Source organism: Nicotiana tomentosiformis, chromosome 2, assembly GCF_000390325.3.
Source record: "Nicotiana tomentosiformis chromosome 2, ASM39032v3, whole genome shotgun sequence".
NCBI classification, from domain to species: Eukaryota; Viridiplantae; Streptophyta; class Magnoliopsida; order Solanales; family Solanaceae; genus Nicotiana; species Nicotiana tomentosiformis.
The window spans coordinates 34,358,948-34,371,672 of record NC_090813.1 but is presented as its reverse complement, the minus strand read 5'-3'; the positions used below and the strand labels follow the sequence as shown (position 1 = coordinate 34,371,672).

Here is a 12,725-nt window from a genome sequence, read left to right as displayed (position 1 = left end):
TGGGTAGTCATTACGCAAAAGTTGTTGGAATATTCTAGCTTTTTCCAAAATCATAAATGAAGATGTGTAATCTAAGAGGACTTCACTAATTGGAAGTTAAACGGCGATAGCATAGGCCACGCTGCTTGCTTCTCCCATTAGTTAGTTTCCCTATGGCTTGGAAACTATATGCGCGTCCATTCTCCTACCATCTATTTATATTGGAGAGACCTTTCTTTCTCCAGACTCAGATCAGTTACCGTTTCCTTATAATTCATCTATCTTTTGCTAAATCATTTGAGGATTATTTGGAGGAGGCAGTTTTAGCATATAACTTGTAAAATTCATCCAATCTTAATGGCTCTATTTTCGAGTTTTAATTTTGTTTATGTCTTCACAAATTTACTAAATAAATATAAATACTGTGGCTCAATGAAATAAAATGGATTGTGGTAGAATTTACAATCAGAAATAAGTATTTACATCAATATCATACATCTAATTGTTATTTCCTTTTAAAAAAAATAGAATCTAAAACAAAGATATTCAAATTGATAAAGTAAAATTATTGCCTTTCCCGGATGTTATGTCGTATTCTTACGAATTACGATAATTAAGCTAGCATTTGGATATAGATTTGATTGAAACTTGAAAAAAATTTTGAAGTTTAGTGGAAGAAAAAATTTCACCAAAAAACTATCTTAAACCAGTTTTTGAGAACTTGAAATTTTTTTAATTTTTGTTCAAAATCCAATCATGTTCCATGAACAAACAGTGTTTTTAAAATTTATTTTTAAAAAATATATCCAAAATTTATGGCCAAACGGATTGTGTGAGCGGCATGTGCATGGATGCATGAGTAACTTCTACATTGAATTGAGATTAAAAGGAATTTTCTTTAATAAAAGATATTAAGCAAAAAGAGACAAATTAGAGAAATGTATATTTAAGCCGTTTCCAAGAAAGATAGTCTATAAAATATGGAGGATATATATATATTTGACTAATAAATATAATTAGTTTTAAGGGGCGTTTGGTATAATGCATTAGATAAAACAATACATGCATTGGCTTTGTGTATTCATAATATCTTGTTTGGTACACTTTTTGAACTTATGTATTAGTTATGCAAACATTAGTTATACACCCAATTTGGTATTATCCCATGCATAACTAACGCATAAGAAACCATGGCATTAACAATGCAATGAGTTTTAATGCATGCATTAGCTTAGTTAAAGACAAAATTATCTTTCAAAATTTGCTTGATTAAAATATACTATTATATTAATGCAAGGTAGAAATAATTCAAGAAAGTGAAAAATAAAATTATATCCCTAGTAAATAAATAAATACTTAGCTTATTTTTTTTTATAAATAAATATTTAGTTATATATTACAATATATGTAAACAAATCAAATAATTTTTTTAAAACCTTGTTCATATAAAAATATTCCTCACCATATGTTTATTTTAAAAAAATAAAGTGATGGAGTAGTTATGAAGGTATTTTTGTAAAAAAATAACTCTTTTAGAAATTGTACAATACTTTAATACATCAAACCAAATAATGAATAAGAAATATGTCAGCATAGCTAATGTCAGCATAACTAATACCAACATTACTAATACATCATATTTAACATTATTCTTATACATCATACCAAACAACCCCAAAGAAATTTTTTATATTTTGGCTAACAAATTCTGGTATGACCCTTCGGGGTTGCCCAGTTGGTTTGAAGGGTGATTATCCATACGGTGACTTGGGATCGATTCCTCTCAATACTTTATGGGTTGAGTGTGTCGCACAATTAATGCGGTTTACATTCACTATATGGTTTGTAAGTTATTACACAGAAAAAATTTACTCAGTGCACATAAAATGCTCACCACAGAGAGCCTGTGACAAAGTTTGTAGCGGCCGCACGTTTCTATCTTACCAAAAAAAGAAATTACCGTAACAGAACGTGATACCCCGATAGTGGCCGTTCAGTAAAAAGGGTTAAGATTAGGGGTATTTTCAGTAAAGTGGGAATATAAGCGTCAGTGTTCACCCAAACAATCTTCCCGTCCTAGTACCCAAGAATAGCATCCCATTTTTACTTCGCTTTTGCTGTCGTCTTCTTCTCCATACAATCTCCAAAGACAACCAGCAGCGGCATATTTGTTTCTCAATCCTTTCTATACGTGTGTGTTCACCCGTGAGAATGTGGCGGTGTGTGTCGCGTGGCCTTCGCGCTTCCTCCAACAGATCTATCTCCGGCGGCGGCCATTTTCGCCGACTTTTCTCCTCACAGACTGTACGGTTTTCCTCTATCCTTTTTCAATCTATTCATTTGATCAGCTAATCATAATGACCTGATTTTATCTATTTGTTAAATCTTAACGATTGTCGTTTGATATATTCTGTGTTGAAGTTTTGCTGTCTCATTACTCGTGACCTAGCTGTTAGTGAATCTTAATGATTTTCGATTGATTAAACTTTGTATTAGATTCTGATATTTCATTAGGCTCATGACCTAGTTGTTAATAGATTTGATTGTGTTCGATCATTCGAGATTCTCCAAGCTTATGATTTCTCATTTTCTTATCCTCAAAGCTCCTTTTTGGCCTATGTTTACTAGCTTTGTTTTCTTCTGTATAAGCTGTGGTTTCGGGTTTCTTTTTAAAATAATTATTTTATTAAGTTCTGATGATTGTTTTTTCATGGATGAATATTTTGTGCTGCCCGACAGAATGTGGGAGGCTCGTCATATACGGTGGTGGATCACACATACGATGCAGTGGTGGTAGGTGCAGGCGGTGCAGGGCTTCGAGCGGCAATAGGGTTGTCTGAGCATGGATTCAATACTGCTTGCTTAACCAAGCTCTTTCCTACTCGATCTCACACCGTTGCAGCTCAGGTACCTGGTTTTCTAATCCATATACAAGACGTATACGGAAAGTATAGATTTTTAGGCAAAAATATGACTCTGTACAAAGAGCACCCTATCATCTGCACTAATTGGGACCCATTGCTCACTGCCGTCGGGTTACCTGTTCATTGGCGGGCTGTGCCAACTAAACAATATTCATTTTTATAACTGAAATTACTTGGAATTGATTACAAACATGGAAAGGTTCACTGTATTTTCTTAAAGAAGTTAAACTCATGACAGTAGCAGTTTAGGTAGATTTGTGTTATAGTTTGCACAGAGCTATTAGCCACTTATGACTGGAGTATGTTAAATCAAACCGAAGAACTTTGTTTTGATTGTTTTCCATTAACTTGGTTTTGATTGTTTCCTTTCTCTCAGTAGTATATTACTCCTTCGCTTAAAGTTTTCTTCTTGGCTTGTTATCTGTTGAGAACTTCATGGTGGTGCATTCTTGACTATGCCAGTTGAGGGAGATTTGTGTTGTCCACAAAAAAGGAAATCAGCTCGTTTTTGTGTCCTCCCGGCTTAAAATTTTCAGCTGTTGTATTCCCTTTCCATTCTTTGTGCGGAACTTGCTTAAAATTCACATTGCCTGATCTTCTTATGCGTGAGTTATTATGCTTGTCCTTCTTTTTTGTCGCTTTTTTTATGAAGATATTATGCTATATCCTTTTTGCTCATGTTTGCTATATGCAAGTAGCTTTCTTTTGCCTCCCTAGGTAGAACACACTTAATCTGCATTTTGTCTCTATACTTCCTCCCAAAAAAATGTTTCTCTTAGAGAAATCGGGGAGAAACTGGTTTTGCTGTGCTGCTTGATGGACCAACAATCCTTAAAATATTAACAGCTCTTATCGGATAGGCAATATTGCATTTAATTGCTAAATTTTCCATTTTGAGACCCAATATGTTTGTGATTTTCCTTCGTAGGGCGGTATAAATGCAGCATTAGGCAATATGTCAGAGGACAATTGGAGGTGGCACATGTATGATACAGTTAAAGGAAGTGATTGGTTAGGTAAGTTTGTCTTGAACTCAGATTTTCTCCATGTCTGTTGGCATTAACTCAGTGCTTCTTTTGTATGCATGAACCATGTATAAGTCAAAGTGCAGAGTAGAAATTTGTGCACTTCAATTGTTACAGATTTGTACCTCTTACTTACACATGTTCCGCTTCAAAACAAAGCCAATTGCTTTCAAACAATGTAATTAAGGGGCCAAAGTTACATGGTTTTGCCACATTGAGTATACTGTATGACTGCAATGTGTGTCGTACATTTTTTAGAAACCAATCAAATTTATTTATTTCGTTATTTGTTTTTTTGGGCTAGAAGTGGTAAGAGAGTGGGTTCCAATCTCTGGACCTTTGAGTTTATGCCTTAAGGTTTTCCTTGTTTGTTTTATATTGTTCTCTCTCAATGCAAGTCTGGTGATGATTTTCCAGGTGATCAGGATGCTATCCAATATATGTGTAGAGAAGCGCCAAAAGCAGTTATAGAGCTTGAGAATTATGGTTTGCCTTTCTCTCGAACTGAAGATGGTAAAATATATCAACGTGCATTTGGTGGTCAAAGCCTAGACTTTGGAAAAGGTAAGAAGTTGAACTCTTGATCTAATGGTATTATCGAATCAATCTGACTCTTGTTTTATCTTGGACAGGGGGACAAGCATATCGTTGTGCTTGTGCTGCTGATCGGACTGGGCATGCTCTACTGCATACTCTTTATGGGCAGGCCATGAAGCATAATACACAGTTTTTCGTGGAATATTTTGCTTTGGATTTACTAATGAACAGTGATGGTATTTTCTTCTACTTACTATATACGTCCACTTTTGCTGGGATGTTTTGTGCACTTTGAAACTTTGTGGTAGTAACCTAGCACAATACATACTAAAAATGTCCTGTATTTCTATTGATATTTTGAACATATTCCTAATTGGATGATTGATTAGTATATATGTGGCTGAGGCTACATGTGGATTCGTAGGACTCTTGCTCATTTTTTGGTTGATTCATTCTACTAATCATATCTTCTCTTTGATTTAAAATGCATCAAAATTAGGGAGCTGCCAAGGTGTAATAGCACTAAATATGGAGGATGGTACCTTGCATCGGTTCCGTGCCACCTCTACTATTTTGGCCACAGGGGTACTTACCTGTTAACACTGACCTCTGCTTTAGACTTCTGGAAGTAGTCATGAATTTTAAATCTTCTCTTTTAAATGTTTGGATTAGGGTTATGGTCGGGCTTACTTCTCTGCAACATCTGCTCATACTTGCACCGGAGATGGTAATGCTATGGTCGCGCGTGCTGGGCTTCCTCTTGAGGTCTCTTTATTACTGACATCTTCCGGCTGTGCAATTTTCCCCTCTACTTTTGGTACCTTATATCGAGGAAAATCTGCTGTTGTCTTCTTGCAGGATCTTGAGTTTGTGCAGTTTCATCCAACTGGTATATATGGAGCTGGTTGTCTCATTACTGAAGGTTTGTTTCTTGTTCGATGCTATTAGTGAGGACAATAATATATTGTTTTTTCAATTTTCTGTCAACTCTCTGTTCGTATTCCCTGATTTCGTGAATACAGTGTATCTTCCTTGTGATGAGTGATTTTTTTGATGTAGTACTTTCACTATTCTGTTGGCATATTCTTTTTATTTTTTTACGAATGCTTTATTCCATGCTTAGGATCTCGTGGTGAAGGTGGTATTCTGAGGAATAGTGAGGGTGAGCGATTTATGGAAAGGTATGCCCCAACAGCCAAGGATCTTGCGTCAAGAGATGTTGTTTCCAGATCTATGACAATGGAAATTCGAGAAGGGCGTGGTGTAGGTATGATATCATTGATTAAGCTCAATAAATGAGTTTATATGTTAAGCATTCTTATAGGAGACCCCATGTTCTTAAGTCATTCTGATGGAGTAAATATTCTCCTGGCTTCAAATGCATTGGGTAGATATTCACCACAGTACTAATGTTTCAGGGTTATTGCTATTCTTATACTGGTTTCACTCGATAGCTGTTCAAGTCTCTTGCTTTCCTTTTCATGCATCTTCATGATTTGTGGCAAAGTTCATGATCTGTCTGGTTGAAGTGATTGTGTTATGACTGTCATATTGAAAGTCTGAAATGCCAGATCTTTGTTTAACTGAAAGTATTTTCTGCAAATCACCTCTAGCCTCTGTCTGTTTATTGTTGATGTCATCATAATTGTTTTTGAGCACCAATGCATTGGATTTCCGCTTTATGCTGCATCAGTCCATATCCATGTGTCTTAGTTCTTAATTGGAAGATCTGGCATTTGATGCCCATCAGTCAACTGGACTTCCTATTTATGCTTTACAAGTTGATTCTGATATTTCTTGTGTAGTTAATATTGCTCAGAGCCCTGATATTGTATGTGGGTTTATTAATTATAGGAAGGACATCCTCAACTAATGAGTGGAATTGTTTGTAGGGATTATCAGAGGAAGGCTAAGAGGCTTTTTTATCTGTACAATGAAACTTATCTCACTGAATAATTGAAGTCTAGGAAACTGAATTTTGGTTTTGGAAGTGTTACATACTTTTGCTATCATATTACCATATACAATCTTGAGTGTTCCTCCAAAATTATAAACTTGTAAATATCATCCATAGACAATGTGTTTGATGCTAGCCCACCTAAATCTAAAGAAGTGTTGTTTAAGGCTTGCGTAACACGCTTAGGCCTTGAAGCTCGGTGAAGCCCATGTTGTGCGCTTCGCCTCGCTTAATTGGCGCTTTAATGTATGTGTATGGACGTCGACAGACGGGTTATGTCTTTAAGGGCACAACATCGTATCAATGTTGTCAAAGGCTCGTTTAAGGCGCGCTTAAGCCCTGAAGCTCAAAAAGCTCAAGGAGGGTGCTTCGCCTCGCTTTAGTTGCGCTTCAGTGTAAGGCAAGGCACTAAGACGTGCGCCTCATTGCCCATGCGTTCTCTCTTGAATCAAGCGGCACTAAAACACAACTATAATCAGAAATAAGTGTATTAGCTGCTAGGGGAAACATTATAAATGAATTTGTTACTTTGTTCTTGAAATACATACTTCCTCCGTTTCAATTTAGATGAGGTAGTTTGATTCGGCACGGAGTTTAAGAAAAAAAAGAAACTTGTGGTCTTAAAAGGTTAAGGGGTAAAAGCTTTGTGGGGCCATAACATTTATGTGGTTATAAAAGCTTCTCATTGAGGGTAAAAAGGATAAAATGAAGAGTTTAAAGTTGAATTATTTCCAAATTTAGAAATGTGTCATTTATTTTGGAACAAACTAAAAAGTAAAGTACCTCGTCTAATTTGAAACAGAGGGAGTATAAATTTTTATTTATTTCCTTCATTGCGCCTTTTTTAACTAAAGCCTACACTTTAAGTGCGCTTTGCGCTTAAAGCCCAAATAGACCTAGAGCGCTTTTTAGAGCTTTTCGCCTTTGACAACACTACATCGTATCTATTTTCTTTCAATAGTTTTTAATTGCTTTGACCAAATAGTTATGATTTGTGTTTATAGTTACATTTTCTGGCACTGCATTTCTGTTGTTTATTTTCTTCCTTGGCACTTTTCTTCACTAAAGCCCACTCTTTAATTGCGCTTTGCCCTTAAAGCTCTAACAGACTTTAGAGCTTTTTTGCACTCTTTGCTTTTTGAATACTCTGACCTAAAGTTAATCTTGCTATAATGTTCATTGCGCTTGAAATACAGCAACAATCTCAAATTAATAAATAGCAAATTTTTAACTTTTGTATTGAAATATATTAGTTCATCAGAATTTTGTGATGCACTACTCATGGACCAATTTCAATTTCCAGTTACACGTGAAGTATTCTTTTTACTTATGACAAAACTTTTTTTATGCTGAACAGTATATATCTCAAACAAACACAATCTGGTTGTTTCATTTATTATATCAAGACAGGATATTTTTCTATTGTTGGCATTATTAGTTGTCAAAAACATAATGTAAACACTTGTTTCATTAAGCTTTTAGTGCTATGGTATCAAAGGTCCACCATGATTCTGGTCGTTTATCTTTCCTTTTGAGAAACTGCCACGTGCAGTTTCAGTAAAAGATTGAACATGTTCGGGTTTGAAATCTTTTGATAGAACTGAGGAAGTTTTTGTTGATGGACAACCTGTGTATGTCAAACAGCGTTTTCCTAGGATTGCGCTAGTACATTTGCAGCGCTTAGTTTCTGAGCGTCTAAGTTGCTCGGACACAGGTGCGGATCTAGAGGTCGGATCTTTCAAGATGTAAATTTTAAGATTCGGGGATACGGATCCTAGTACGGATACGTGTGCGGGGGATCCGGCTAAAAATAATTTTAAAAAATAAAAATCTCTCTAATTTATGAGAAATTTTGTGGCATACTTACGTATAGCTTGTAAAGTGTGGATTTCCTTTTTATTCTCAAGTTGTAGATAAGTAAAAGATTGATTTCCTAGATAAGATATGCTATTTTCTTCAAATTTACCCTAGTTTTAGTTCTGATTTCGGTAATCAAATTGTATCTCGTCTCGAATTTTTCTATCCGTCGTGGTCAAAGTACCCAAATTGTTTGACCAGATCTGGTACGGATCCCATACTTACACCCATACTAGTGTCGTGTCGACACTGGTGCGGCATCTAAATTGCCATGTCGGAGCAACTTAGCTGAGTGTAGTGCATGTGTTCAGGATTAACCCCATGCCCTGTTTCTCTCCTTTTTCCTTCCCCCTTTTAGAGCAGTCACGACTGCTGGACCTTTTTCAAAATTTTGATATTGTTGTCAAACTTTCGATAGGACCATTGAAGGATCATATCTATCTTCATCTCAATCACTTACCTCCGGAGGTCCTTAAGGAGAGACTTCCTGGTATCTCTGAAACAGCTGCCATTTTTGCTGGTGTTGATGTAACTAAGGAGCCAATTCCTGTTTTACCTACCGTGCATTATAATATGGGAGGAATCCCCACAAATTACCACGGAGAGGTATTAAAAATTAGTTAATGACTTTCTCTTTGAAAATCTATTTTTCAGCTTATGTTTTTTAACCTGCTCAATTTAGGAGGTGAAACTCATTTGTTAAAATGTTTGTTTGGCAGGTGGTCACTATTAAAGGAGATAATCCTGATTCCGTGGTCCCTGGACTGATGGCTGCTGGTGAAGCAGCATGTGCATCAGTTCATGGTGCCAATCGTCTTGGTGCAAATTCTCTTCTAGACATTGTTGTTTTTGGGCGGGCATGTGCTAATAGGGTTGCTGAAATCCAAAGACCAGGTTTGTAGAAATTGGTAGTCTATTTACCCTAACCTTTGGGCATGCATAACATTTTTAAGATTTCTGAATATGCATTCCTGCAGGGGAGAACCAGAAGCCACTTGAGAAGGATGCAGGAGAGAGGACCATTGCATGGTTGGACAAGATTAGGAACTCAAATGGTTCACTGCCTACCTCAAAGATTCGGCTGAACATGCAAAGAGTTATGCAAAACAATGCTGCTGTCTTCCGCACACAAGATACACTAGAGGAAGGTAGGCAGGAGGTTTTCATCTTTGTTAAAATTTATTTCAAGTTTTTTTTTTTTGTAAGAATTGTCTGGTGAGGGATTCTGTTTTTTCTAAGTTTTTGGCGGCTTTAACAGCTTAGCTGACTACTTCCTCTGCACCCTTTTCCTCTATTGCCTTACAGGTTGCCAGCTCATTGACAAAACATGGGAGAGTTTCCATGATGTTCAGTTGAAGGATAGAAGTTTAATATGGTATTATTGCTAGGAGAATATCAATTCTTATTAAGTAATATTAAGGTGTTTCTTATCCTCTTCCTTTTTTTGAATTTCCTCTTTTTAATTCGTAGGAACTCAGATCTTATAGAGACTATTGAGCTGGAAAACCTTTTGATCAATGCATGCATCACCATGCACTCAGCTGAGGCTAGAAAGGAAAGCAGAGGAGCTCATGCTCGTGAAGATTTTACGGTAAGATTCAATTTCTCTCCTTGTGATTCATTTACTTTTCCTCTAACTTTTTTGTCCCTAATGGAGTGAAGTTTTGATGGTTTTGCAGAAAAGAGATGATGAGAAGTGGATGAAACATACACTAGGGTAAGTTTTTTCCTTATTTATTTCTATCACTTACAACAACAACAACAACAACCCAGTATAATCCCACTAGTGGGGTTTGGGGAGGGTAGTGTGTACGCAGACCTTACCCCTACCCTGGGGTAGAGAGGTTGTTTCCGATAGACCCTCGGTTCCCTCCCTCCAAGAACTACCCACCTTGCTCTTGGGGTGACTTGAACTCACAACCTCTTGGTTGGAAGTGGAGGGTGCTTACCAGCAACCCACTCTTGTTATTTATTTCTATCACTTACTCCTAGTAATTTAGTCTGCAATAATTGATAAAGGTCTTGCTTGATTATCCATTAAATTACTTTTCCATGGACCTATATATTCTTGTTTGCGGTAGAGGGGTTTTTTCTTCGTGTGTGTGTGGGGTGGGTGGGTGGGGGGAGGGGTGGGGGTATTGCAACCTCAAGTTGTGAAAATCAGTTATTACCCTTATAAATTTAAAAAATTTCTGATTTCCCTCCAACATTGAAAATAATAGTAGGTGAATACCTGAGAAATGAATAAATGGAAAGGTAAAAAATCTTTGCACTGTTAAAACACTTGTATCTTACTTTTGATTTTTGATTTTTGAGTTTTTGAATAGTATGAAGATTTAAATTTTTTCTAATTGGTCTTTTACATAAAATATACTTTTAAACAATGTGTTTATAAAAATATGAAAAAGAATGTTAAGATGTGTATAACAGGTGCATTATACACGAAAATCCTAGAGCCTCCTTTGTCCACTGACACTAGATATGTTTTTGCCACATGATAAGTGAATCTTGATGAGGAATATTAATCTACTTCTTGTTTGACTGGCAAACATTGGAGCGTGTTAACAAAAGCGCCACAATGTTTCCTCTCATTAGCGAAGGACGAAATAATAATGATACCACCCCCTCAATTAAAAAACCACTCAAGTTTATGTCCCTCCCGCTGCATGAGAATAAATTCTATCTTGCATGCCTTCCTCTGGGCAATAATCTAATATATGGCACCTGTACTTTTGGTTCTCTTTATTCGTATTCTCGCTATGGATCATGATGTGCAGTGCTGTTAGGCGTCGAGTCTTGATAGTCAGCTGTTACAGTTGGATTTGGCTGTAAGCTGTTCAAAATATGGACTGTTCTATTAGCCTTATTGTAACCAGGTGTAGAATCACCTTTATAAACTAGCATCATCAAATTGGTAGTACTAGCCCACCCCAGGGGGTTTCGATTGGATTGTTTTACCTACTTTTTGCCAGTACATTGCTTTTCTATTTTTGCTTTTCTGGTTGGTCCCATTGGTGTTCGTATACCACGATTTTGATGTTTGCTTTTTGAAGTTTGTAACTTGCATCTTCCTGAATGTAGCAGCCTAGATTTCCACAATTTTCTATTTAGTAGTGTGACTTGATTGTTCTTCAGTGCTATTCTCATTGTTAGATGCATTCTCCTTAGCGTTCAGCTTGTTAACAAAGTTTATTTATCTGCAGATATTGGGAGAACGAGAAGGTCCGGCTAGAGTACAGACCAGTTCATATGAACACTCTAGATGACGAGGTTGAGTCATTCCCACCCAAGGCACGTGTCTATTGATATATTTATTTGTAGGGGATTTGGGTGGCATAGAAGTTGATAATAAGGATTATGCAAGGTTGCAATAAATCACCCAAATTGTGAAATTTTGGTAATAATTGTTGATTTTATTGTGCAATCTGAAGCAGCCTGAAGTGTGCATAAATATTTAGAAGCAGAACACTGCTTCTGTCTTGTGACTTCCTGATCTTGTAGAAGCTGGTATTATCATTTGTTTATACTCCTGCATAATCTACTTCTCGTATTTTGACATGATGGACACGTTGATGACTCAACTTACCGCGATGCCTTTTATAAACTCAGTTAAAGCGCTTTGTGAGTTATATGTTCTAATGAGCAAGGAATGCTGGAACTTTTAAAAAGCTTTCAATTTTTCAGATTTGGATCGGCGTTTCTAATAAATGTGTCTTAGTAAATGGTGTGTAAAGGATGGTTGGCGGATCTCTAGTTTTTCTTCTTTTATCTGAGCGTTCTCACTTTTAAGGGTTGTTGAGTACGATAAATAAATGGTTGTTAAGTATGAATAATTGGGTTTTAAATCGCGGAGTGATAGGAAGCAGCACATGCTTATGAAATCAGTTGACCTGCCCTTCAAATTTCTTCGTGTGTTTCGGATTTTGGCTTGTCGTGATGCAAAAAGAATTAAAAGATTCTTTAATTTTGCTCAGTGTTGATGTTTCATAAAATTTTAGTATCACATGACATTTGGCTGTCGCATACTATCGTACTTTCACCTTGATTCCAAATTTTCTCATTGATCTGAGATAGACTGTGTTTATGCTCTTGGTGACAATGGATATTTCAACCCAAGTTATCTACGAAATACAGCTATGACTCAGTTGCGAGTTTGGAGTGTTGCAATGGAATAATATAAAGAAAGGTCATTCCTGCTTTTTGCAGTAAACGGTTTTCATCATTCTGTGTTTAAGTTACCCGTTGTAACACAATGGTAATTCATTATTAAGTTAGCTGGCATGAATGGTCTCTTCTTCTATCTTGGTCGTTAGAAACTTCATGGGGTTGGTTGATGGTCATATTTTTGTAACTAACAGCATCGAGACGGAAGCTACCACTGTGTATGTGATTATAATATGGCATGTCATTTCGTCCTTGCCACATCGAAGAGATGATGGTGTACGA

At 36.4% G+C, this 12,725-nt stretch overlaps 1 protein-coding gene across 1 annotated transcript; it reads left to right on the top strand.

The window, feature by feature from the left end:
- Window positions 1-2,036: 2,036 nt before the first annotated feature.
- LOC104115838 (succinate dehydrogenase [ubiquinone] flavoprotein subunit 1, mitochondrial) lies at window positions 2,037-11,803 on the top strand. The gene is made up of 16 exons (XM_009626563.4): window positions 2,037-2,283; window positions 2,719-2,886; window positions 3,832-3,919; window positions 4,346-4,492; window positions 4,561-4,701; window positions 4,965-5,050; window positions 5,138-5,230; window positions 5,324-5,387; window positions 5,589-5,732; window positions 8,698-8,885; window positions 8,999-9,173; window positions 9,257-9,427; window positions 9,585-9,654; window positions 9,750-9,870; window positions 9,959-9,996; window positions 11,483-11,803. The coding sequence occupies exons 1-16, from the start codon at window positions 2,191-2,193 to the stop codon at window positions 11,583-11,585; spliced, it is 1,890 nt and encodes a 629-aa protein (XP_009624858.1). The 5' UTR covers window positions 2,037-2,190; the 3' UTR covers window positions 11,586-11,803.
- Window positions 11,804-12,725: the final 922 nt, after the last annotated feature.

What these genes read in the sequence shown, in the direction of transcription:
- LOC104115838 (XM_009626563.4), top strand. Translation starts at nt 2,191, where the DNA reads ATGTGGCGGTGTGTGTCGCGTGGCCTTCGCGCTTCCTCCAACAGATCT. An exon ending in TGCTGAAATCCAAAGACCAG is followed by an intron (nt 9,174 to 9,256) that starts GTTTGTAGAAAT and finishes GCATTCCTGCAG; the next exon opens with GGGAGAACCAGAAGCCACTT. An exon ending in ATGCTCGTGAAGATTTTACG is followed by an intron (nt 9,871 to 9,958) that starts GTAAGATTCAAT and finishes ATGGTTTTGCAG; the next exon opens with AAAAGAGATGATGAGAAGTG.